At 32.4% G+C, this 27,551-nt stretch overlaps 1 protein-coding gene across 2 annotated transcripts in view; it reads right to left on the bottom strand.

The window, feature by feature from the left end:
* RICTOR (RPTOR independent companion of MTOR complex 2) overlaps positions 1-27,551 on the bottom strand; it is a 102,183-nt gene that overhangs the window by 21,781 nt on the left and 52,851 nt on the right. For both annotated transcript variants that reach the window (XM_074357295.1, XM_074357286.1), the window contains exons 9-28: positions 22,775-22,842; positions 19,620-19,687; positions 17,151-17,233; positions 16,000-16,087; positions 15,421-15,511; positions 15,242-15,308; positions 15,020-15,100; positions 13,241-13,341; positions 11,638-11,803; positions 10,917-11,018; positions 10,754-10,800; positions 9,082-9,217; positions 8,504-8,703; positions 8,102-8,228; positions 7,558-7,722; positions 7,311-7,387; positions 6,788-6,866; positions 1,944-2,053; positions 1,399-1,486; positions 83-175 (exon numbers count right to left, since the gene is read on the bottom strand). In XM_074357295.1, coding sequence (XP_074213396.1) covers positions 83-175; positions 1,399-1,486; positions 1,944-2,053; positions 6,788-6,866; positions 7,311-7,387; positions 7,558-7,722; positions 8,102-8,228; positions 8,504-8,703; positions 9,082-9,217; positions 10,754-10,800; positions 10,917-11,018; positions 11,638-11,803; positions 13,241-13,341; positions 15,020-15,100; positions 15,242-15,308; positions 15,421-15,511; positions 16,000-16,087; positions 17,151-17,233; positions 19,620-19,687; positions 22,775-22,842 — 2,037 coding nt within the window. The remainder of the gene's footprint in view (positions 1-82; positions 176-1,398; positions 1,487-1,943; positions 2,054-6,787; positions 6,867-7,310; positions 7,388-7,557; positions 7,723-8,101; positions 8,229-8,503; positions 8,704-9,081; positions 9,218-10,753; positions 10,801-10,916; positions 11,019-11,637; positions 11,804-13,240; positions 13,342-15,019; positions 15,101-15,241; positions 15,309-15,420; positions 15,512-15,999; positions 16,088-17,150; positions 17,234-19,619; positions 19,688-22,774; positions 22,843-27,551) is intronic.

Below are 27,551 nucleotides of genomic sequence, written 5' to 3' on the forward strand. Positions count from 1 at the left end.
AATAATTTTTATTTATTTAATATTAATAGGAAAATGAGAAAAATCTAAAACTTAAGATCTTATAGAACTGTTTATTACAAACCAAGGCCCAAAGAGACGCTTTCAGTTTTTTAATTTCTTCCCATTTATCCAAATCTGGTGTACGAACGTTTTGACAGAGTTCTGCAATAATATTCTGGAGAAGGAAAAAAATATCATGTGATTAACAACATGTTTTTAACATATTTTCTTACTATACCTTAATACCTATTTAAGGTTTGTATTTATTAATTTTGCATGTTTAAAATCCTAAAATAATTTCACGTAAAATTTCAGAAGAAGCAGTGTTAGTAAATAGGCTCTGAGTTCATTTACTAGAGTTCCCACTTAGTAGCTAAGTGGCCTTGAGCAAGTTACTTAATCTCTCCATGCCTTCATTTTCTAATCTTTAAGATAGGAATAATAATAGCCTCTGTCTCATAAAGTTTAATGATTTAATAAATTATTACATATAAAGTGCTTAACAAAGCACTTGAGACCTAGTATTCCATAAACTGTTAGCCATTGGCTATCATTTCTTCTAGATAGAAAATAATAAATTAACACCTAGATTTTATGCTATGTGGGTAATGGCATTAAGCAAATCATTTAAATATTCAATAAATTAAAAAAACTAATATAAAGATACATATCCCAATACTTCATACACAGTGTAAAAATACATGTATCTATGTTTATGCAAAACTTTTGCTTCTGAGATGGACACTGATATGAAAAAGAACTAAATTGCTAAATTACTATTATTCAGACATGCACATAAATACTTCTATTAACTATTCCTAAAATAAGAAAAGAACTTATGGAAAACACTTATGGAAAACACCTAGTAGCAAGACATATTCCCAGCCAAAACTTGGCGTGCATTTCCAGCCAAATACTTAAAGAATAACTGCTTGCCTAAGCCTCTTACATTCCATGAAGTATAAGAGAACAGTTGAAGCATTAACACATAGCAGCTGGTATTTTGTTGCTCGCCAAAGGTAACTGAATCTGTTTCAGGTTCAGCTTAACCTCCCAACAAGAGCAATAAACTCAGTTTTTCTTTATGTTTTTACTAAGGATATCAACTTCCTGAACAAACTACAAAGGGAAGCACTCAGACCTTCACTGGGTTACTTACTCTACATAACAAATCAGCTATGCAAATGGTTGGAACTCAGGGAAATGCATGAGAGCCAGAAATATGTCCAAGGACTGCAAACACAGAACACTTAAGTCAACTACGAGGTAGATGGCTTTAAAAGCAATTATGCCACTGACTTCAAGGCTTTTGACAAGTTTTTGCAAAGATAATACTTAAGCAATATTAAGTTTTTTCTACTATTGTAGGCATTTAAAATAAGCAAATTATGGTTTTACCTGTACTTCCAACAAATGACAGCCTGTTTTGTGGTGTACCAGTTGTCCATAAAGGTGTACGGGTAGGTAGACATGAGGACGCTGTAATCTAGTATAATAAAAATGATTGGTATATCTATCTATAGGCTCATTTTAAATATGCTAATTAAGACAACGACTTATAATAAAGTACTAGATAAAAAGAATTAGACATAATCCCTCAGTATAAATAAAAATACAGAGGTGGAAAGGGGTGAAGATTTCTCTAGAAAACAGTTTAGCCGGTCTCAGAGTAATGGTAAGAGAACTAAAGACTAGAAAAATAGACTAAGGTAAGAGCATGAAGGGATCTGAATGCCCTATCAGTCAGGGTATTCAGCAAGCTATGAATGCCACTGGAATTTCTGAACATTCAATGTTATCCTTTAAAAAGATATTCTTAAGTCAGTGTAAGAAATAGAATACCCAAGTACTCAGAAAACTTAAAAATAATGATTTATAACACCCTGGTTTTAAATTTTATGTTGGAGGACCAGTAATAAATTATTCTATTAAATGGACCGTACCTTTGGTTACTCCGACGAACATAGTTATCACCATCAATTGGCTTTCGATAAGTAGTAAGTGCTTCATTAAGTTGTTCTTCAATCAAGTCAACATACTTTGAATTATATTCCTAGAAGACAATATTGTTTTAATTACACATAGTCATCATAACAACATTCACTAAATTTCTAATATATTAGGTACCTAGCAAATCTTGGAAGCATAAATATGAGAAAAATGAACATCTGTTCGAGAAATTGAAGTAACTGTTGAAAAGAGAACAATGTACTATGAATACAAATGTTCTATTATACCCATACCCATAAGCTTTCTGCTTATACTTCTTCCCCATTTTCAATTAATATTTTGGGGTCCATATAAGTAAGCTAATACTTTTGTTTTTCATCTTACTTGAATTCTTTTCTCCATTAAAAAACTAGCTTCTTAATATTAAATCCTGAAGACGTTAACTAGAAATTTTAAAAGGAAGCTGAATTCTATCATTTTAGAACCTTTTGGTAAGAAATATCTCTTTCTCCACTGATTTAAATCAAGTCAAATGTAAAAAAATATTTCCAACTGAAACTTGAAAAACTTCTAGTTACATTGTTTAAATCGAGAGTTAGTCATACTGCCATCTTTACTGCAAAAGATCTCCACTTGAAATCTTTTAGAAGAAACTGGTAGAACCTCTAAAAAGCAACTAAGCAGTATTTATTAAAACTTTAATTTCACATACTTTTTGACTCAACAATTAGACTTTAAGAAATTTATCCAACAGATATATGTGTACAAGTATGAAAAGATACACATGCAAGAATATCCAGCAAACACTGTTTACAACACTAAAAATTGGAAACACTCTAAATGCCCATCAACACAGCAGTGATTATAAAAATTAAGGTACATTCATATAATTTACTATGCAGCCATTCAACAGAAAGATCTATATCTAAATATATAGCTCTGAAAAGATCTCTTGGATATATTGCTAAATGAAAAAATTAAATACAGTTTTATTTACAGCTCTGAATGGATTCATTTGTATTTTTAAATGAAGAAGATATACTTATAGATGTACAGAACATCTCTGAACGCACATTTCCTTCAGAAAAGAGAATAAGGGGCAGGGAGATAATTTTCATTTTAAAGCATTTTAGACTACTGGGATTTGGTGGGTTACCTTAATACTCCCTACTTAGAGCCTCTAAAAACTTAAGTTTTTTTGCTTGTCCTTTAGGTTCCATATTTACTTTGCAATAGTAGTACGAGATTTTAATTATACTACCAGCACACAAGATTACTGCTACTGCTATTGCTACCACTACCAGTAAATTACTCTGTACACCACACTCCTCTATACATAAAAATCCCAGCACAAAATTCTAACTAAGGCCAGTATTCTGAGCTTTATGCAGGTGTAGTTACATTCATGTGCTATTGCCTAGTTAGTCGTTTTACCAGCGGCATCGAGTTACAAACACTAGCAAAGATCAGGGTATAGTTTATAGCTATAAAATGCACTGTGTTTCTGATGTGGATCATCTTGAGGATTCCCCTGAAAAGGAACTACTAGAGGAGCAAGAAGACCCCAAGTGAGGGCTGGACCTCTAGCTACTAGGAGATATTATAAGTAGGCAGTCAGAGGAGCCACATTGTTCTCATTAAGGGAACTGCAAATGAGAGCTCCCTAGAGTGAGACCTTTGAGGAATTCATGAAAATGACCCTTAAGTAAAAGAATCAGCATCTGAAATCTCCCCTGCTCAAAGCTAACAATCCCAGATAACAACTGTACAAACTGAGTAAGACTGTCCGCGACCCCTGACCCCTTCCTCCTCCTCCTCCTATTACAAATCCGGAGAGGCCCCAAATTTGCAGCTAAATGGAGAGGAGATAAACAAGAAAAAGTGACCAAATGAACCATATCCTCCCTCCACAGCAGGTTTCTAAGTCTATACCAGGCCTGGGCTAGGGGAGAAAGTTATAAATTGAGTAAGTGAATTTTTAACATTATTTTGGCCTGTACGTTTTATTACCTAAGAAAAAAGACAGTCTCACCTTCACCTTGGCATGCCGCAAGCTACTGGGAGAAAATAAAATACAGTGGAAAGAGCATGGGCTTTGGAATTAAAAAGTGCCCTTGCTGTGCTATTTTCAAGCTCTGTGACCTAGGATAAATTAGTTTACTCCTCTTAGCTTCCACATTTTCATTCACAAAATAGAAATAATAGAAAACATTTCAAAGAGTCGCTGTAAGGATTAAATGAGGTAATACTTGAAAAGCACTAAGTTCAATGGCAGGCAATGACTAAATTAGTTTCCGTCCCTTTCTCCCTTTCTCTAATTAATCTGGGAAAGTAGACTATATTGTTTTTATTTTTGCACATCTCATTTACTGCCTGACTGTAACTGCAATTCAGCAACTGTTTGTAACTTTCTACGGAAATTGCTCTAGCAAAATTCACCAATGACCTGTCAAATTCAACAGTCTTCTTTCCAGTGTTCACCTTATCTGACCACTGATATACCACTGGCCTCTCCTTCCTGAAGCATCCTTTAGTGCAACTGTTCTGATAATTTTACCCTCAGTGTCCTCGTCCTTTTAGTCCCTGCTTTAAACCAGTGTCCTCTAGGGAGCAATTTCCAGTTTCATTTTTTTTTTCCCATAACATCTTCCTTGGTGACCTCACTTAATTCAGGTTTCAACTACTACTATTCACTGACAACTCCCAAACTGCCATCTTCAACACATATCTGAGTTCCAGATCCACATTTCCACATATTTTCTGGATGCTATCACTTGCCATCCCACAGGCAATACCAACAAAATTGGTCACCTCATTATACAAATTATATTAGAAAATTGCTTAGCAAATTATTCAAAATTCATGATCCCCAATCCTACAGACCTCCTTTTGTAATCATAATTTCTTAATGGTGAGCCATTATATACTCAGTCATTCAAATTAGAAACCTTAAATGTCAAGTTGGACCCCTCATTCATTATATCTAATCAGTCCACAGACCCATCTTTTACCAAAAATGCCCAGAAAATGTGTCCCTGCCCATCCAAACTTACCACCAGGGAAGTTCATGTTTTTATCAATTCTTGCTTCTAAACTCGTCTCAGTATTCCTAGATTCCTTTACTTCTGATGATCAAACTGCTGCTACTACACTGCAACCTGTTTCTAAAGCACAATTCTGACTATGAATACTCTTTACAACTGTAACAATTCCCCAACTTCCTGTAAAATTGAAATCCCTTAGTATGACATAATGTGGCTTTAAAAAGCCTTCTACGATCTAGTTCTAATTCACCATTCCATCCTCATCTTGCCACACCTCACCTATCTAGCTCCAGCTACACTGGAATATGGCTTTCTTCATGTCTATGAAGTTTCAGTAATCTATACAGATTTATTATTCTGCCCTCTCATCCTTGAATACCCTTCTTCTAATTTACTTCAAGACCACTTCAAATATCATATCCTTTCCTGAGCCCAAAATTTCTTTTGCTAATTCCTAAGGCGGAATCATTAACCCTTCCTCTGTTTCCTTATATACTACGCATGACTCTGTCATAGCAGTTATATTTTGTACCTAATGTCTGAAAATACTGCACCAGATTTGTTAAGCAATTTCCTAACATAATTTGTATAAAAAGGTGACCAATTTTATTATGGTAACTAGTTTAAATATCTTCTGGGAAATAAAACTATTATATCTTACTTCAGTTTTTCAATTCACCAATTATTTAAAGACTTTATGCCTGAAGTTGTATGCTTTATAGTTAGTTTTCTTTCCCTTTTTACCCTCTTCTAGTTTTATTGAGATAACTGATATACAGCACTGTTTAAGGTATACAGCATAATGAATTGACTTACATGAGATGATTATCACAGTAAGTTTAGCAAATATTCTTCATCTCATATATATACAAAATTAAATAAACAAAAAAAAATGCCTCATGAGAACTCTTAGGATCCACTTTAAGTTTCATATATAACACATGGCAGTGTTAATTTTATCATATTGTTCATTAAATCCCCAGTATTTACTTATCTTATAACTAGAAGTCTGTACTTTCTGACTGCTTTCATCTAGTATCTCTGTCCCCTACCCCCCACCTCTGATAACTATAATTATATAGTATTTTTCATAAATGAGAGTATCCTATGATATAAGATTCAACATAGACAATATAAACAATGATCTGAAATAATGGAAAATCTGAAAATCATTTACATTAGGATTGATTATCCCATGGGTTTCTAAGATGCTTTGACAATTTATGACACTTTCAACAAAGTGAAGCCACAGTGATGCCAGCTTAAAAAAAGCTGGGAAGTTCACCAATATCTTCAAACTACTCCTTCTTCCTGGGTTCCCCATTATATACAATAGCAAATAGTTTGCTCTCAGATTTATAAAAAGTACACCCTTAATTAGATTATTATATCTGCCTGGTAGAACCATTTTATAATCTTTCCACATTTAGGAAAATTGTTTTAGTTTCAGCATAAAAGGGCTGTGGAAGCAACACAAGAATAAAAGAAATGATGGTAAGTAGGGTTGTTGACAAGTTATAACAGTAGATTATATCAATTAACTCGAAAGCAAAATTTCAACAAAATGTACACAAAAATTTGCTATAAAATAATTTTATCTTAAAATAGTTTAAAAATAAATATGAATACAAATAATTATATACAATTTAAGACTTGACTTCATATGAATGTTAAAATATTTCATTTCTTTAGCTTTAAAATACTGATGATATAAAAAAAAAATCCTCTAAATTTACAAATCTTTTCCCCAAGATAAAAACATTTAAATTGAAACTTATTTAATAGGAAGTTACCTTGTGCCACTTTTCCAATTGTTTGGCTACATAACCCCTTTCATTCAAATAGGAAAACCCTTTTGGAATGGAGAGAAATCTGTAAATTAAAACAAGCAACAGCTTAACATTGAGTCTCACAAAAAAATGTTTAAGGAGCTAAAATATTTCAAACATAATGTTTAAGAAGCTAAAAGACTTTAAGAATAGCTCCTTCCTAAAACTAAAAGCTCAATTATTATTTACAGTAATTTCAAATATAAATTTTCATAACCTTTACAAAAACCCATGAATCCAACCATAGTAAAGAAAATGTATGAAAAGAATGAGGAGACATAGAAATGTAAAATAAACATTAAGGAGAACAATGAAAAGACAGAGTTTTAGTATGAAAGGATGTCCAAGATTCTAAAATAGGCCTCTTTCAAAAGTTAACAGCTAAACTCTTTAAAGTGCTTCCTTTACAGATCTGAATCCAGCTTTAATATACACTGCCAAAGAGAACACAACAGAAAACAACTACAAGAAAAATCTTAAAATTTACCTTAAGAGGAGAAGCAAGCCCTTGTCCCCAAGGTGAGATAAAGCTGGCTTCATCTGAATAAGAGCATGAAGATTGGCCTAAAAGAAATAATGATTAGGCAAATTAACAACTGTACTAAGATAGTAAATTCTCTTTCCAAAACGCTTATATTATATACATTGTAATTTCACATAATTTTTTATCAAAATTAAATATTTTAATAAAAATTCAGGTCTAAATATTTTATTAGAAAATAATGAACCTTCACCTTGTCTTCACACGCTTCATCAAGGATATCAAGAGCTTCAGAAGAAATCGTTTTGTTTTTATCATGCAGCTGGGTCACCAGTAATTCAATTCCCCAGTTATTAAAGAATTCAACATTAGCTCTCAACAATACTCTTAAATGTTTTGTTGCATACAGCCTGCAGGCCTATAAAGACAAATGAGAATATTAAAAACAAACAACCCAAACTTCACTATAGATAGCCTATTTGACTTTATTTTGGGACACTTCTGCTACATGAAAAGGGCAGAAAGATTGGAACTGATGATCCAGCCCTTGAAATGAGTATTTTTTTTTAGTGCTAGTAAAATAAAATACTTCCGTTTCTGTCTAACTGCTTCTTTTCCTTTATATAAAAATATAGATTGTATATAGAGTTCTTTGGAAGAACTAAAATTTTAAAGTAAACTCAAATTCTATCTCATAATCTTAGAATTTATAATTAATTTTACTAGGCTAAAATTTATAAAGTATTGAATTAACTGGTTATTAAAAAATATAGTTTTATTGTCTATGTTATACTCACATCAGTGGCTGCAGTTAAGATTTTGGAAAGGATGACTCGAGCCAATCCATCTCTGCTATAGTCCAAACTAGAAACAGTCAGTTTCAGCAAGTGATCTTGGTTTTTCAAAGAGCAAAGGTTAAGTAGACTAAAAAAAGGATGAAAATAATGTTTACTAGAGACTACTATACTGAATAATTCAACAAATATTTTAAAATCCCTAATAAACAAGCATTTCTAGAAGAAAGCAATTAACAAGTATCACATTAAAAAAAAGTATCAGAGCACCACGACAACTCTAATTAATTTTTTTTTGATATTTTAACAAAACTTAACAAACACAGGTGTGCACACTAAAAATGAAGTGATCACACTAAAAATAAAGTTTAGGTACATACTGAAACAGAATCTAAGCATGCTCACCACTGAAATACGCTGCATTTTTCCAGCATTTTGACTCCATGAGGGTGGCAGGAAAGTGTTCCAATAAATAAAAAGTAGTGTTGACTAAGAGTAGTCAATAAACAATTATTTTGAAGACTTCTTTCAGGTTTCATTCCAGAGGAGGCATTGAGCCACTGAACAATATCCTTTACTAGATCTTCTAAGTATCCTTGCCCATCCTAAAAGCAAATACATTATGATACTGCTAGAAAAGCACTTAGTGCCTACAATTAAAAAAACCAACTCTAATCAAGTCGAAAAAATTTAATGACAATGGTGAAGTTACTAGTAACAGTTATCAATCACTTTAATCCCATTCAACACAATGCTGCAGGAGATGGTATTATTTTCCATTTTACAAGGAGAAAACAGGTCTCTTTAAAAGGTAAACAACTTGCCCAAAGTCACTTAAATAGTGACTAAGTCAGGATTTAAATCTAGGTATAGGATTGTTCCCTATATTTCTAAACATAGATTATGCATATTCAGAAATAAAAGGAAGGGGAAAAATTCACTGAAAAACACTTGCTCTGGAAAACATTCAAAGTGCTTCTTACCTCTTCAGACTCAAGAAGAAATTCTGTAAATTGGCAACCCACAACTGTGAGCTGCTTGGACTTGGAAAAATCCAGATCCAGGTTGGCATATAATTTACTACTGGGCTTGTAAAAATAAAGTAGTCTTCGTACAAACCTAAGATCAAAATAAATCAGCAACAAAGTGAGAAACCAAATCACTATTTTAGAATCTTAATGGTAGCATATGATAATAAGGTTGTGAATACATTTTGGGTTTAAACCATTAGGGTAAATAGCAGGAAATTTAATAAACACATTTGGTACATTCCACACACAATCAAACAAAAACACAAAGTAAAAAACCAACAAAAAAATCCCCTTCATTATAAAAAGTATTTTTTGTGAATTAAGAGTTTTAATGGTGACATGTCTTAGAGTAATTGTGGAAAAGAAAGATGCTAGAAGGAAAAAAATGCAGATATAACACAGCAAGAAGATAAGATTGGATAAATATGAGGAAGCCACCTGGATATAAATGTTTTTTGTTTTGTTTTGTTTCGATGTATACACATTTCATTGTTATTAGATCTTTTTTTATACTTTCATTTAATTGATAATATATAAATTTTCCCCTATTGTATTTTATGAAAGAACTCTGTCCCATGGCTCTATAAAATAATATTGCAGACGTTACCATGCTACGATTTTGTCAGTTTTTCACAATTAGGCAAAAGTCAAGCATAAAAGCTCCAGGTAAAAGCTAAGCAACTGAATTTATGAGGCAATGGACATAATTTATGATATTTCAATGTCATAATTGTCAACATTATGTTCTAAGCCTCTATTTAATTTAGTTCAACTTAAATTTCATGCACTACAATCCAGCCTAGTAAAGGTGCTAGGTCCAGGAGCTGGAGAAACAAAGTTAAATGAGGCTTCATTTCTGTTCTCAACAACTCCGAAAAGTTAGGGCCATGTTTCTTTATCCCAATGTGATTTATATGTTCTACATATCTCTCGAAACTTAATACAGATGTTAAGTTAAATATTATTGAGTAGAAAAATATAATCAAATAATAATGTTAATGGCATGATCTTCTCAAAAACATGAAGCATAGGCACTTTTATCCAATGAAATCAATGCTGGTGGTTAGTCAGTATAAAATTGGAAGTAGTAAAAATGCATGGAGTACTAGAACACAGCTAATACTCTGAAGCGCTGTATATGCTATGAACAATTGCCTGTTTTATGGAAAGTATGGAGCATCAACTTGGTTAAGGGGACTGTAAAGAGGAAGAAAAATGAATAACCCTCCGAAGTCAGATGCAAATGAAAATAGAATTGGAATATTAAAAATGGCCATGATTCTGAGAAGGAGACACTATATCCCTATAATGTCATCCCCACAGGTTAGGGCTAAGAGTATGTACATGGTTGATATTCCCTGATTTGAGAAACTTTTATCTTAAGTACTTCATTGATTCCAAAACTAAAACCATAATGCAAATAACCAGAAAAAGCATTAGCTGATGCTTTTTGGTTATAAAATACAACTATATACAAAAAATGTATATGTGTAACTATTAAACACCAATTATTAAAATGTAGGTATCTTCTTAAAACATCAATTATTACTTTTAGTAGGCATCAGCCATAATATAATTCAAATCTAAGCTTTTTAAATGTAAATACAAAACAGTTCTTACATACCTGTGCAACTGTTCATCTTTATAGTTTCTTAGATTTACATTTGGCCACTAGAAAAACATAATATATCATATATGTATTTATCAAGTCTTAAACGTATAATTATGGTGAATTATAATAAATAATAAACACAATCAAGCCATTACCAAGAAGTATCCTGTCATACCTTAAGAATGGTCCCTATAAGATTCCAATTCCATTCAAGATTCTCTTTATGTTGAAGGACTTGGCTATCTCTAAGGTTCATCAAAAGAGCTTCCTCTGTATCCTAAAATCACCAGAAAGTATTAAGAAAAATTAAGGCACACTAATGAACTCATTTACAAAACAGAAACAGATTTTCAGACATAGTAAACAATCTTATGGTTACCACGGAGAAGGGGGTGGGAAGGGATAAATTTGGGAGTTTGAGATTTGCAAATGTTAACTACTATAGATAAAAACCAAATTCCTTCTGTATAGCACAGGGAACTATATTCAAAATCTTGTAGTAACCTTTAATGAAAAGGAATATAAAAATGAATATATGTATATATTATGTATGATTGGGACATTGTGCTGTACACCAGAAATTAACACATTGTAACTGACTATACTTCAATGAAAAAAAAAAAAAGAAAAAAATTAATTCAAATTATCCTCACATGAAAAAAACCAAGCTTAAACTTCAAAAACAAAGATTTTTGATTTACAGAGGATTACCAAGGTTTTTTAACTTTAAAAAGTTATAAAAATACAGCTCTTAACTGCCTAGTCATTATAAAACTTAGAAGCCTTTTGAAAATCTATACGCATGAATAAAACTGCAAACTCAAGCAAGTACATACACACTAAAATCCAGTGGTTAGGAATTAGGAAATTTAAAAATTGCAACTTCATGTCAGTACCTTAAGAATAAATATATCTTTCTGAACTCGGAGATATTGATCCCGTTTCTGGTGTGTTGCAATTGCTTTCTGAATAATGTGATCTAAATGAAGGCTATAAGGCTTAGGTCCTCGTTTTTTCATTTCATGGAAGCGTTTTAAACAGTTCAAGGCTGCACTGGCTCGCCTAGTGAGAAAAAAAATTCAATTAATACTGTAGCAAGGCTAGCATAATTTTAAAGAGATTGCTTTGCTAAATTACTCTATTAAAACGTATAAATTCAGGCTAGAGACTGTTAATAAAAAGTAAACTATTTAACCAAATTTGGAGCCACAAAGAAAAGAAAAACCATGAACATTGCTGATTTGTACGAAGAAATGCTAATTATTCACATTCAACTAAACATATTTGCTCATCTTTTCTTCTATGGTGGTGGGCACTTTCTGTATATTGGTTTTAAGAACTTATCTTGAGAACTTCTTCCTCAAGGTCAGAACCAGGTTTTCTGTATTTTCTTATTAAAGTTTTAAAATTTTGTTTTTCACATTTAAGTCCTTAATCCATATGAAACTGATTTTTTGTTTATGGTATGAGGCTGGATAACCAATGATTCTAGATCAACTAAACAGTCTATCTTCTCCCACTGATCTGCAACCGTAAATGGTATCCTTTTAAAAATTATTTTTTAATTCCATTTTTGTGGTGCACAGACAACTTTCAAGAATTTGATAGCAATTAAATCTCAACTTCAGAAATTGTGGTAAACACAAATCAGATTTAAAATGTAAAAATCCTGAGGTATGCTCAGATTGGCAACTATTTATCAGTAAGGAGAGCTTACTGAGCTAAAAAAAACAAAAACAGAAACAAATAAATCATTCTAAGAAGACTACTTATTGCTGGAATTTTGAAGGTAAAAAATTCCTGACGAATCCTCAAATTCACGGCCATAATCTGACCCAGAGTGTAGATCTACCAGGCTTTGAGAAAGTACATTTTTCCATCATGAAACCACCAAGATAAAAGCTGAAAGCTACCATTACTAATGTAAGCCTGCAGTCAGAAATGATGGTCCCTAATATCCTCAGTTTATAATACAATTTCAGTCTGTTAAATAGTAGTATTTTCACTGATAGATTTAAAATTAATAAATAGACTATTATTTACTTAAAGTGAGGCCCTTATATGTACTTTGGAATTAATAAAGCTAATGAAACTTCTGAGAAATACATTGTAACTGTTAACAAAAATTCATAGTTCTGAATAACTGAAGTGCTACATTTCAAAATATTTCCCCCCAAAAAATGAAGTCTAAATATACAAATTTTTTTGACCATAATAAGAAAAAAAAAAGACACCCCTGGACTAGACATAACCTTTACCAAATGAAAAAAGATTCCTATTATCACTTTCCAATCAAGCTCCTCCACCTTTACCTTTTAAATTTCAACATTTTTGACCACACATTTAAAAGAATACATTGTTAGTCTTAGTGCTTTAATTTGAAATAATTTTAGACATTCAAAAAGAGACTGCATTGTTGCTCAAAACATAAAGCTGTCCAAAAAACCCTCAATCCCAACATTTTTACTAATTTGGCTTTGCTAGGGCTCTGATACTTACAGTCTCTTTTCCTTGGGGATATCAAAGGATGCAGCCATATTCATTAGAGTTGGCAGGCAGTGCAAATGATGGCTATGTGAATGAGGAAGAATTGTGTTTGCCTAAAATGAAACATAACATTTTATAAGAGTTGAAAAACAGAGTATTTTATGTTACAGTTTATTCACAGAAATAATGCTAAAGACTGAGATTTCATTCTTGAAGTTAACTTATTTACTTTCTAATACGTATTTATAATTTTTAATCTTACCTACTTTCAACAACGAGATATAACAAATATAAAGATACAGACATTACATTAATAAAACTCGAAATTTCATAGATCTTTTACTATAGTACTAAATTATAATTTTGAAGTGGTACCAATTAAACTCATTTCTGAAATGATCTAAAAGGACTATGTATCAGAACTTAGATCCAGTGCTATAATGTTGTGTTAAAAACAGCATTTTTAAAATGTTAGATGCAATACTGTAACTTACCAGTTGGCTTCTTAAGCTTAAAAACGACCTTCTCAAAACAGTTTTCAGCAATCTTTAAAATAAGAAACTTGTCTCCTGCTTTCCAAACAAAATCCTACCACTCAACCTGCTTTCTACCAATGAAGGTTAATTAATTAATTAAATGTGGAAGCCAGAGATGTAAAATAACAAGCAATGAACTAACACCACTATACTCAGAATGATCAGCTTTTATATTTCAAGAGACTGACAGAATTTTGGTGTACTGTGGAAGAGAATGAATGAAATTTATAAAAGAGATTCCTTCATATAAAAGCAAATAATTCTAGAGATTGATATTCTTATAGGAAATGGTATCTTAAGAATTAAAATAAAAACAATCACACCTGAGAACCTGCAATATTATTTAATTCTTTCACAGATGGGCTGAAGGGAAACAGAACATGTAGCTAAATACTTCACTGATAAACAAGACAGTTATCATTAAACACTGTTGAATTCTCTTTACCTCACTCACAAAGCCCAACTGCCATATGGGAAAAACAACTGGTGATGGAAAGGACCAAAACAACTTCAAAAACAAAAGATACTCTGCCAATAATAGCAAGCCACAACATAATTTTAAAAAATCTGCCATAAGGTTACTTCTTCCTTAGAAATGAGTTTAAAGCGGTTCTTTTATGTAGTATTTTATTAACTAATAGGTGACTCAGAGATATGAATTTCTTTCTTATAAACAGAATACCCTCACTGCTCTATCTGCTAGAAGTAGAGAACGGTCAGATAACTTCGCTAGCTCCTTGTTTCCAGAAGTTACTGATGTCACAAAATCATGGCACGTGCACACACACAAATATACACAAGATTCCAAATGTCAACCTACAAGTTTACAGAGAAGAATGCGTTCAAATAAGGCAGTTATATTTAGACTTGTTTTAACAAAGTGTTCTAAAATTCAGTTACTGACTGATTCCATTTCTAGCTGACTGAAGTAATATCTATAGTTGTGTAATTTTTCACTTTTTAGGCAGGGGGTCTTTTGGAAAGAAAGATTTTTAGGACTCAAAACATCATCCAAAGTGAGTGTAAAAGAGTAATATTCAGTACTTTGTATTTTTTAATATTTGTTTCATTTATAAAACTAGCCTATATATATTAAGATACAAGGTAACAAGGGCTCTTTGTAATGCAAAGATAAACATTCAAATAAATGCAAACTTTTTTTTTGAAGTAATGTAATGTAACATTGTTAAAATAGCCTGCTTCATATATTAAAACATCAATGGTACAAAACATAATCAGAAGTGGCTAAACTTACCATATGTAAAAGCTCTCCTAAAAGGATGGTAGCTCTAACTGAGATATGGTCATCACTGTTTGTTATCACTTCAACCAAACCCTTTGAAAAGAAAAAAGAAAATATCATAGCTGCAAAATAATATATATGAACACATTTATGCACCATATATGTCTGTTGCTCTGAAAGAATTCTATTAGACAAAATTAAAAGAATAGGATAAATAAGGTTTATAAGTTTTACCTCTAAAAGTCCATTACGAATAAATGCTGAGAGTATCAATGCCAAGTAATTATCCATGAGGTCTGGCCTGGAAATAAGCACAGCACAGAAACAGTTTAAATACTGTTTCATGTATTACAAAACTTAACATAAAACAGTAAATGTAATACATTTGAACTACTTCTATATCTAAATTCTACCTGGATCTGGCACGATGGGGAAGAATAGTTTTTGCCTCAGCTGCTACAAAGCCATCTGAAAGCCTCCAGCTGTCTTGGAATCTACCTGGATCTAAAATAATTAAATTCAGTTAGAAGAAAATGAGATATCAATGAAACACTTCAAACAACCATTAGCTAACCAGGCTATAAGTAATTTTCTTATTAAAACAAAAAAAGACTCAAAAAGGCATCCAGAACAAAATGATTTATATAAATGAACAAAGATCTAACTTCCTTCATTGTAGGACTTGGAGTCATTTGAAAATCATATAGGTTTCTTATTATCCCCTCGCTTCCTTTCTTAGAGGTCCATCCTTCTATTAATTTCACTACTCATTTCAAAAGCTATACTGATAGAGAATTAATTAAGTTTTTTTTAAGAAATTTATCTGAGATTTTATTTTATATTAATCTCATGTCATGATTATGCAGTAAGAAAAGAAAATGATATTCAATGTTTAGTTCAGTATTTTTCCTCTGAAGGATTCTGCTTCCATCAGGCAAACCATTTAAAAAATCACAGTACTTGAATAGATACAAATGCACCTCAATACTTACCTACACTTAGCAGCGCTTCTATGAACTCTTCAGTCACAACAGGTAGAGGAAGACGAAATATATCATAAAGCACTTCAAGCAGACCTCGCTGCAAATGCAAATAAGTACAGTTCATTTGTTTTTATGGAACAAACCTTCCCTTAAAATGTTTTAAATGTCTTATTCACAGAATAAAAAAATGATTAAAAAAAACAGGCCTTCTGTATTTTAGAAATCAGGCCTATATTACAGAAGTGATAACTACTGAATGCCTACTACATGCACGATGTAATCTTTCAATAAATCTTTTATCATCTCCATTGTACACACAAAGAAACAGACTTAAAGGTTGAAAGTGATTTGTCCAAGGTCATGAAGCTATAAATAATAAAACCAGGAGTCAAACCTCAGTCAGCCAGACTCCAAAGGTCATGTTCTTTTGCCATTATCTAAGTAAGAAGTCAACTGAACTGGAACCTTTAGTTCCCTGCTTATAGGTCTTCCCATCTATAATCACATCCTTACATTTCCACGGTCTAAATGCTTTTATTTTTAGTTCACATTTTAAGCAAGACACCTCTGGCTAATATTTACTAATAATAAAAAGAAACAAGAAACAAAAACATTTAAGAGGAAAAAGAAGAACCACGTGAAGAGTTTATTTTTTTTCCTCTAATTTCAATTTGTTTTAGCTATTTAATATAAAATCCTATGCACTATTAATTTAGGACAACATTTAATAAGCAAGCCTGAAAATACAGACAATCCAATTTTGATCAAAACCACCACTCATATAAAAACATAAATCAGAAGGCATAAGTTGCACAAATATTACATTTACTTTTTCCTATATTTCTGTATTGCCTGAACCTTTTACAATAAGAATGCCCTTCTGTATTGTTTGTATGTTTTAGTGAACAAAGCACAATTTTGTATTTTTAATCTAATTTGAATACAGCCATAGCTCCTAACAACAGTCGTGTTTCAACTGATTCATATTATATCCTTAGGGTTCAACTAAGCAGTAAGTATTTATTCATGTATTTTTAAAATGCTCAGTGATAGATTAACAATTCATGAGGAAAAAGCATCACCTGAAATAACTTTTTTTTCCAATTAATTTCCTTCACTAAAAGTTCAGAAATGAAACAATCAGGATAACTTTCACCTACCCTTATTTCCATATTTGGTATGCAAAGTACCCCAATTAGAGACTGGATCCCAGAGTTTCCAGGTTTACATAAATTAATAATACCTAAAAAGGATAAAAAGAAAAAAAATCACTGATTTGAATTTAAAAATTTTTTTCTATAGTAATGTATCCGTAATACAAAATCTGTGATATTTTTCCAAGCTAAATTATACCATCATATTATTTGGTTACCATAAGTGACAGTGTATTTCAAATATTCTCTGAATTTCTCAACAGATGAGAGATAATTTTATCATTTAAATGATTTCTATTTGTTTCATACCCAAAAAGAGTCATGGACCTGACTGCTTACTATCCTCATTTGCTAATGAGTAAATATCAAGGATTAAGAACACGAGAGAATAAGACAATGTCTTACTTATTTAATGCCTTCTCAATCTAAAGGGAAAAACTTTGCTTAGCATTTGTCTTTTAAAAGTTTAAGTCTAAGATGTATTGAATGTGCAGAAGAGCATAACTGACAGACTTCAAGTAAATTATATGGATCGAAATATTAAGTGAGAGAATTTAGTCAAACATTTTAAACATATTATCATCAAGCCACAAAGGAAGATATGTAAGTAGCCAATAAACACATACAAAGTGTACAATATCATTAGTCACCAGGGAAATGCAAACTGCATTCACAATGAGATATAGTCACACACCCACCAGAATGGCCAAATTAAAGACTGACAACATCAGATGCAAATGGAACTCACACTCATTGACGATGGGAGTATAAAATAGTGTAAGATTTTTAAGAAAAAGCCTGGCAATGTCTCATAAAACTAAACATATATCCACCCTGTGACTCAGCAATTCTATTTCGGTATTTACCCAAACAAAATGAAAGCTAATGTCTGAAAAGAAGACTTGTACAAGACTGTTCTTAGTAGCTTTATTTAGAATAGTGAAAACTGGAAACAGGTCAGATGTTCACCGACAGGAGGAAGGTTAAAAACACAGTAGTATATTCACCCAATGGAATATTACTAAGCAATAAAAAGGAATATTATTACTATATACAACAACATAAATTAGTATCGTTATGTTGAGTGAAATCAGAATCATGATGTTGAGTGAAAAAAGCCTTACACAAAAGTATACATACAGTAAGATTCCACTAATATGAAGTTTCAGAATAGACAAAACTGATCTATGATAAAAATTAAACGGAACAGTGGTTGCTTCTTATGGGAGTGGGGTCAGGGATTAATCAGGAACGGACATGAGAGAACCTTCTGGGATGATGGTAATATTCCGTATCTTAAAAAGAATCCAGATACACAGGTGTAATCATTTGTCAAAACTCATCAAACGGTACCTTCAAAATTTGTGCATTTCACCATAAGAGGTAAATTTTATCTCACAAAAAACCCAAGACAAACAAACAAAAACAACCCAAACCCCCAAAAAACCACAAACAAACAAAAATAACCAAATAAGGGCCTTAAACAAACAATGAACTCTAGGTAATAATGTGCATGCTGAAGTGAGTCAAGAGTACTGAATTCTGTAACCTTCTTTGAAATGCATTAAAATAACACACAAAACTAATGAATTCACACAGGGATAAGCAGAGTTTTAACTTGAATATTTCTCTTTTAACTTCAACAGGAGGGAAGAAGACCCCCAACCTTTTAAGTTGTCCTTGGCAGGAGGACTGTGTTAGTTTCTATGGCTGGTACAGTATAAAAAAGGATGTGTGATGGCTGGGCCCTCATAGAATCCTAGATTGTCCATGAGGACAGGGGAAATAGGCAGTCATGAGGTGTAGCAAGGCTTGGGTTTTTACCAAAATGTTGAGAGGCCAGAGGAAGTCCTTGTAAACATATTGGCTAGGGGCCACGTCTACGGCTGGGATGGTCTTTTTTATGGAAAAGATGTGTTAGTTAGGTTACTTAGGTATACAGAAATGTTCAGGTAAATTTTCTTCTTCTATTTACTGCTACACTCCTTTGTATGCTACCCGTTAAATTATTCTACAAACTCAAAAAGGAAGAGGTAACCATTAATATAAATACATTTAATGTTGGTATTATTTTAAGAAAAATGTTTGCTTTTTATTCCATGGAAAGATAAAATATGTATAATCCCTCTTCTCAAGAAATTTGGAACTACTAATGGCCCACCTTGCTTATTTGGTATTTATGACACTCTACATTGTACTTTTAGGTCTCAAACTTTACTTACATATTAAGCTAACACTAAAAATTTTTCTGGTATAGATCATGTTTAATTTTTTTTAATTGCCCAGGTTACCATTAGCACTTGACTTACAAATGGTCAATTTTAATACTTTTATACAAACCCCTCTTGGTTCTAACAACATATAATGAAAGACTAGGTTAACATCAAAATTAGATGCTGCAATACTAATTTAACATTTGAAAAAATAGTCAAGTGTTTCTTATTGGATATTATAAAGCAGAACAAAGTAACTTACCTGCCCATGACCGGAATGTTGCTATGATTCCCATTTTGCTGGCTAGAAATCTTGCTTCTCTGTCTTCTCTATTGGAGGGGAAAGAGGGAGAGGGGCGTGTCAAAGAAATTTATGTTAAAATAAAAAGTGAGCTTTTCCTGCTACTGTATCAGAATAAGAGCTATCATTACTTAACATTTAAATATTTACATAGGAAATTGAACGATATGTTAAAAAAAAAATCAGGACCCAAATGAACTTATCTACAAAACAGAAACAGACAGACAAACTTATAGTTACCAGGGGGTAAAGGGGGTGGAAAAGGATAAACTGGGAGTTCAAAAACTGCACCTCCTGGGCAGTGATGGAAATGTTAGCTATCTTGATTGTGATAGTGGTTTTATTGGTGTATTCATCTATCAAAACTCATCAAATTGTGTATTTGAAATATGTGTAGTTTATTGTACAGGAACCACACCACAACAAAGGTGTTAAAAAAAAATCACATGTACTTCAAAGTAAATTATCCAATTATGCATTGGTCATCCCCCCACCATTTAAAATTCACAACATGGTTTAAAAAAATTATAAATTTTGCTTTTCTATTCAGTTCTACTTTTCCTGCTCTTTCTGAAAACTGAGATAGTTCATTAACACCTTTAATTGAGTATGAGAGACAACACCAGCCTGCTTAACAAGCATCTGTCAAAGCGCTGCCCCTTAGCAGAGAAAATTACCACACAAACCTCTTACTTCTACCACATATATTCTCTATACTTCAAAAGTCTTGCCCCAAGCTTATTTGACCATTTCTAGCAAGAAAGCTCAACAACCCATATATTCACTAGGTTGTTATTCACTAACTAGATATTATTATTAATCCATATCTAAGCTCATTGAGGTTGTTGGCAGAATTTACTTTCTTACTATTGTACAGCTGCAATTCCGTGACCTGGAGCCTACTACCAACTACTTTCTTCTTTTAAAATTGGTATCCAATCATCTCACTTGTTCCTTTCTATGCAATAGTTTATGACAATTAATTACCCAATAGAACTATTTATATTGTTAATCACTTCCCATGTGTGCTCTATGTTCCAATACTCAATAGCAATCTATTTACAGCAAACTCTTTGTTTATGCCACCTCAACCAAATCTACCCTGTCAACAGTCCATTTTTCTCTGTGCCAACTTTTTTTTACTTCCCTAATAAAGTTCTTAACAGCTGTTGAGAATACAGAAATCCAGAGAACTGGGAAAGAAAAGTCAGAAGGGATAAAGAACAATGACAGAAAATCAAATTAAAGAGTAGTGAGAAATCATTAGTTTACAAAAGAGGAACGAAACACTTAAAAGCAAACAAACTAACCACACAAAGCTCTCATGTGTAGCACTGATCAGTATGAGAACATAACAGAAACTAAAATGGGGCGGTGGGGTGGTGGAAGAAATGAGAATCAGACCACTGTGTGGTTAAGCTTTTGGTGTTTTTTCTCTTAAAAATGTTACTGACATACTTATAGTGATTGTTTGGTAATCCATCCTCTAGCCTATTTGATAAATTTGTAGTATTTTAAAACTTATCCCTCGGCCACAGTATACCCAGGCTCCAGAAACTGACCATACTTCAGAAATTTAAGGAAAGCAAAGTATAGAATCAAACAAGAAAGAAAGGATTTTGGTGGAATATACTTTCTCCCCTCAACTCTAAAGAATATCCAGGTTCACCTCTTGCTCATGCTGGTGAGCAGAATTCTAAAAATGCCCCTATTCCCTTAAAATTCCAGACCTTAATTCCTGGATCCTGTGAATAAGACATCACTGTCATGATAGTGATTATGTTTATGTTATATAGCCCAGCAGCCCTTAAGATGGGGAGATCATCTGGAAGACTTGATATGACTGAAGAGCTTTCTCTAGCTAGTGGTAGAAGAGAAAGTCAGAGTGATTCAGAGCACAAAGATTCAAGGAATTCTTGCTGTGTTTGAAGATGAAAGGTGCCACATGCCAAGGAAAGAGGGTGGCCTCTAGAAGCTGAGTAGGGCCGAGCTAACAGTAAGCAAGAAAACAAGAACCTCAGTTATATAAGGGCAAGAAGTGAATTCTGCCAAGAACCTGCATGGGCTTAGAAATAAATGGATTCTTCACCAGAACCTCCAGATAAGAACCATGCCAGACTTCTGACCTACTGAACTGTGCACTAATAAACTGATGTTATTTTAAGCTGCTGCATTTGCAGTAATTTGTCATGCACCAATAGAAAATACATACACTCTCCATCAATAAAGAGAATGTCCAAGAGTCATAAGAAGAAGCCAAGAAAGGAGCTTTAAGAATCCTAATTCATAATTTAGCAAGAATAAGGCCTGAGGAATCTTAAACAGAGGACGTCTATTCTGATTTCTCAGCTCAGGTCCAGATATATTAGGGTGCAATGAGCCCACAGTGATGGAGGTGATTAAAGATATGAAACCACTATTTTTAATTCAGGAGAAAAACGAAAAAATCCATTTCACAATGTCCCCAAATTTAGTGAGGAATTTTAAAAGCATACTATCTATCAACGTATGTCTGCAATCCAACAGGTCTTACTAGAAAAACATCTGATAGCTTATTTATTGGAACTGTGTCACTGGCAAAATCTTCACAGATAGTACATTATTTGTTCCCTAAATCAACTTAATTTGTTACCCCAGAATACCTAATGAACATGTGCTTTTCGCTCCAAAAATACTCTGAAAATTATCATCTCATTTCTAGAAAATAATCTTTATTTCCTTTTATTTCCCTATCAGTCTTACTCTCAAAATTCTACACAGTATATCTTCCTGCTTACTCAATTTGTTAAGGCAATTCTTCATTCTACACACTGTTATTTCATTCTCTTAGTCTCTCAATGTAATAGTGCTAAAGATAGAGACAGTTGAAAAACAATTAAAAGATTTGGGTTTCTACTGCAGCCTATCTTACATTTTTTTAAATAAGAAACTAATTCCAAGTCTTCATATTTTCCAAAGCTTACTTTTAATTTTTTAAACCACAGTTGATTATATTATCAGAGATATACAATGTAATTCCATGAAATAGGAAATTTACTTAAACTCATTTTGCTCTGGCTCTATATGCAATCAGGCAAATCTAAAAGCTTTAATATAGCAACACACACGGTACTTACTTGAGCTGTCCTTCAGCAGTATCTGGACTATGTCTGTAGTGAAAATCAGTATAGGGTGCTAAAATTCGCTGATTTAAAAAAAAAAAAAAGGAAAGAAAAAAAAGAGAGTCCTTAGTGTAAAATGTATTTTTCTTATAACAAGCTAAAATTCCACTTCTCTGTATCTCTAATTGGGTATACTGCTTGAGAGACTTATTATTTCTTCAAATTCATCATCAAGGAATATATCTGAGCGAATTTTTAAACGTAGAAATTGAATTTTTGAACTTTTAAATTGAAGTATAATGTATCAACAGTGCACCAATCATGAATATGAGATTTGATGGATTTTCTCACACTAAGAACACTCCTGTAACTAGCATCCTCAGAGCCTCCTCATTCCTCCGTTGTACTCATCCTATCTACCCCAGGATTACTATCCTGACTTCTAACACTATGACTTAGTTTTGCCTACTTCTGAACATTATTTAAATGGTTTTATTTTATAAATTACACCCTCCTTTTTAATGCTAGTATAAAGAAATCCAAATTATTTTTGTGTACTGTCCTTGTATTTAGCAACCTTGTTATGCTCACTCATTTTAGAGCTTTAATTAACCACTATCTCATTTACCAATCCCTCTGCCTTGCCTATTGCTTTATTGTGATCTGAACTTTAATTTTAAATATAATTTAAAATACATAAGATACTACAAATACTGCTTTTGACAATGACTATTCTTTTATATTTAGTTATATGTGTACCTTTTCTGCCATTCTTCCTTCTTACATTACCTTGTTTTCTCAGCTCATTTTCCTTCTGACCAAGGACTACCTTTAAAGTTTCTTTTTGTCTGTCTCATTTTTTAAACAACAATAAATACGTATTATCTCACATGGTTTCTATGAGTCAGGAATCTAGAAGAGCTTAGCGGTGCAGGCTCAGGGTCAAAATATTGGTCAGGGCTGCAGTCATCTCTGACTGAAGCTGGAGGATCTAGTTCAAAATGGCTTACTCACAATGTGTTAATTGTTGCAAAAAAGGGCTCAGTTCTTCCCCATGGGTGCTTCCCCATGGGCTGCTTTAGTGTCTTCATGACATAAAGGCAAGCAATTCAAGAAAGAATGGTGTTTCTTTAAATTCCCTTGGGTCTTTACTTTTTTCTTTAGTCTAAAAATGTTTTTACCTTTATTTTTGAAAGACATTTTCTCTGGGGAAGGTTGGTAATACTTTCTTTCAGTACTCTAAAGATGTCATTCTACTCATTCTACTGCCTTCTGGTTCCATTATTTCTGATGGAAAATCAGCTGTCAGACTTGTTCCTTTGAAGTAATGTCTTTTTTTTCTCAAGATGATTTTAAGATTTTTACTTGTCTTGGTTTTCAACAATATTACCATAATGTGCTTACATGTTGTTTTCTTTGTATTACCTTAAGAGTTTTCTGAGCTTTATGAATATGAATTCTCATCAGTTTTAGAAACAAAATTTTGACCATTGTTTCTTTGGATATTTGCTTCTGCTCATTTTCTCTCTTCTCCGAAGATAATTACGTTTTATTCCTTTTGTTCTGCTGTGTTCACTTCCTTTTTATTTACCCCCTCTTCATGCTTTACTTGATATTTTCATTGACTTTTATTCCAGTTTACTAATAATATCTTCTTGTCTAAAATGAATTTTTAATTTCATTCAGAATTTCAGGTATTATATTTTTCAATACTAGTTCCATTTGATTCATTTTGCATATTCCAATCATATGGTGAAATTCTCCATTATTTCATCTATTTTCTCCTTTTTCTCCATTTTCCTTAACAATTTAATCATGTTTGTTTTAAAGTCTTTCCCCTCTAGCTACAATATCTGGATCACCTGTTGATATGTTTCTATGGAACTTCTCAGTTTTCAGTTACATAGTCATTTCTTTTTATATGACATTCAATCAGAAATTTGATTGAATGTCAGACAATATGAATTTTATGAAAGGTTCCAAGTGATGTTATCTCTATCAGAGATTGTTTATCCTTTCCTCTGTTAGTCAGGTAGATTAAAGGGGCTGATCAGTTTATCGCAATAACCAACTGAGTTCAATTGAGACTACACTGCATTTTTGATAAGATTTGAGTATACCTTTGGTTTTCCTGTGTTCCTAAAGTATGGGCCTCCAATACTTTCAATAGAGATCTTAGCAAGCTTTTTTTTTCCTTAGTAGTGAGAGACTGGGAATTCTTTCTACATATTTTGTTAAGTTTTGAACTTAATCTTTAGCCACCCATCTATAATAGCCTCAGAATTTGGGAAATAGTCAAGATCAGGAAATCAGCTATGAAATATCCAGTTTGTCATTTGAGTACCACACAACTATTAAAAGCTGTTCTGGTTTTTCAGATCTCAGAAAAAGCCTACCTGGAGTTTCAGTTTCTAAGTATATCCTGATCAGGAAGTGGCCCCAGGGAAAAAAGGCAACCACATGTAACTAGTGTAAGTTCACTACTTCTTAGAGGCCTTTCAGCTTTTGCCCAAGGCCCCTCCTCCTGGGAGAACTTGTTTTGTGCACTGGAGACCACAGCATATTGCACTGTGCTTTCCTCAGGTTTTGACATTATAGCCTCTGTTCTCCATACATTTTTATTTCAGCAAACTTCTAGAGGAGTAAATCAGACGATCTGGGAACTTTTCATGTCTCAAAAGTTCACATGTCTCACTCCATATACATTTGCCTGCCAAATACTCTGGTCTTCTACCTAGGCCAAGACCATGTTCTTAACCTCTAGTCTGTGGCCCAAATTTGCAAGTGCCCCTAAGGGCACCTATATGTCTTCAGGACAACTAATGAATCTTCTCTCCCCAGAATTTTATTCCCTCTAGTCCTTATCACTTTCCCAGCTTTATATTGCTTTAAATATATATCTATAATTATTCAACTTTTCCACCTTTCCACAGCAGATGCTATAAACTACCCTATCCTACTCTGAAGTATAAGTTTAAAAAAATGTTGCTTTTTAATTCACTATAAAACATTACAATTCTATAATCCTTACAGACTACCTATTCTAATAACATTATTACATTAAATCTACATTTTTCTGTGTAAAGTCAAAACTTATTACACATAGTAGAAATAGAAGCCAAGGTAAATTTAAAAAGGGATTTTTTTTTTTACAGAAGAAAGATTTAAAGCGAACAACAGAGATGGTAGCACTGAAAACAGTTCCTTTGTACGTGGAAAAGAAACTCAAAGTTATCAACTTAGAATGAAAACTGATAAAATATAATTAATAAAAACTAGAATAATATTCTGCTGTCACAGTAGACTGTAGGATGAAGAGGATAATGATAAAGCAGAAGATGATGATAATGATCAATCCAAGGCAAACAGTATTTACTGAATATTTATTATGTACCAGGTACTAAGTAAAACATTTATGTAGATTAGAGTTAATACATGTAAAGTGCCTGGAAATATTGCCTAACTCATTGTAAGCTTTACATCAGTGTTAGCTGCTTCTATTACTACTACTACCATTATTATTATAGTATTTATTCTTAACAATAATTCTTTAAGGTAAAAACCATGGCCTTCATTTTACCTAGGAAAAAACAGATCCAAGAGAGGCTAATAATCATAATCATTGCCCCAAATCATAAAGCTAGTAGGCTGTAGAGCAAAACATCAAAACCAGATCTGTATAGCACGAAGTCTATTCTCTCAATCACTGTGCTATTCTCGGGAGAGCTTGTAAAGGAATAAAAGAACTAACATTTGTGGCTTTAAAGAACAAGATATAAGCAAAGACATTTAGTGTACTTAAATGACTACCATATTCTTCAAGGCTCTTTTCATTTAACAAAGGCTATGCTAATTTGTTGTACAATTATACAGGAATAAAAAACAGGCCTTTACATATAATCTTCCTTTGTTGTAATTATCTCTTCGATCTTAAAATCAGAGTTTTTCCACTTGATAAAGAAAAAACTTAGAGCTAAAGACACTGTAAAATATAAAAATGCCAGTTTACTCCCACTGGACTCCTATGAACAATGTATTTAAAATCATTTATAAGGGAGAATATTGTACTTATATTTGCTCATTAAGATATAGGATAATGGCAGTTTTATAATCTCAAATATTTCTAATAGCCCTACTAAAACAAGAACTATAACATTTAAGACAAGTTTTATAGAATGATTTAAACAAAGCAGGGAACAACAAATCTTTTATAATTTGCATAATTTCATACCTAAATACAAACAAGGTCTTGGTTTAAACTTACTCTAAATGATATCTGCGATGGACAACAATGTAATATATTCACACAGACTATTAGTTTGTGATAATTCTGTTCCAACCTCTACCATATACTTTATCATAGAAAAGAGTATATGGTAGCCTTATTATTTTAAACTGCTAAAAAAACATTGAATTAGTAAAAAATTTAAATTGTAGAGTATTTTAGAAAGAAAGATATGTTTCCTGTTTCTTTCAAGTATATATGGTCATTGGTTGCCAACAAGTGCTTCCAAGTTCAGAGAATTTTACAATTGTTCAATAAATAAATAGTATATAGTTAGCAGGAGCTATTCATACATAATTAACATATTAAAGTCTTAAAAAGAAACAGCCTTCTTAAACAGGTAAATGTCTATAAAATTTTACTTGTGCTTAAGTCAAATTTTCACAGATAATAAAAAAAAAAACTTCACTTTAGAAGTTCATGAAGTATTCCTCAGAATTTTTTTCCATTAGCCCAAACTGAATGAGCTATACAATATTGTTGAAAATAAGCCCGTCTTATTAGTTA

Source organism: Camelus bactrianus, chromosome 3 (genome assembly GCF_048773025.1).
Source record: "Camelus bactrianus isolate YW-2024 breed Bactrian camel chromosome 3, ASM4877302v1, whole genome shotgun sequence".
Classification (NCBI taxonomy): domain Eukaryota; kingdom Metazoa; phylum Chordata; class Mammalia; order Artiodactyla; family Camelidae; genus Camelus; species Camelus bactrianus.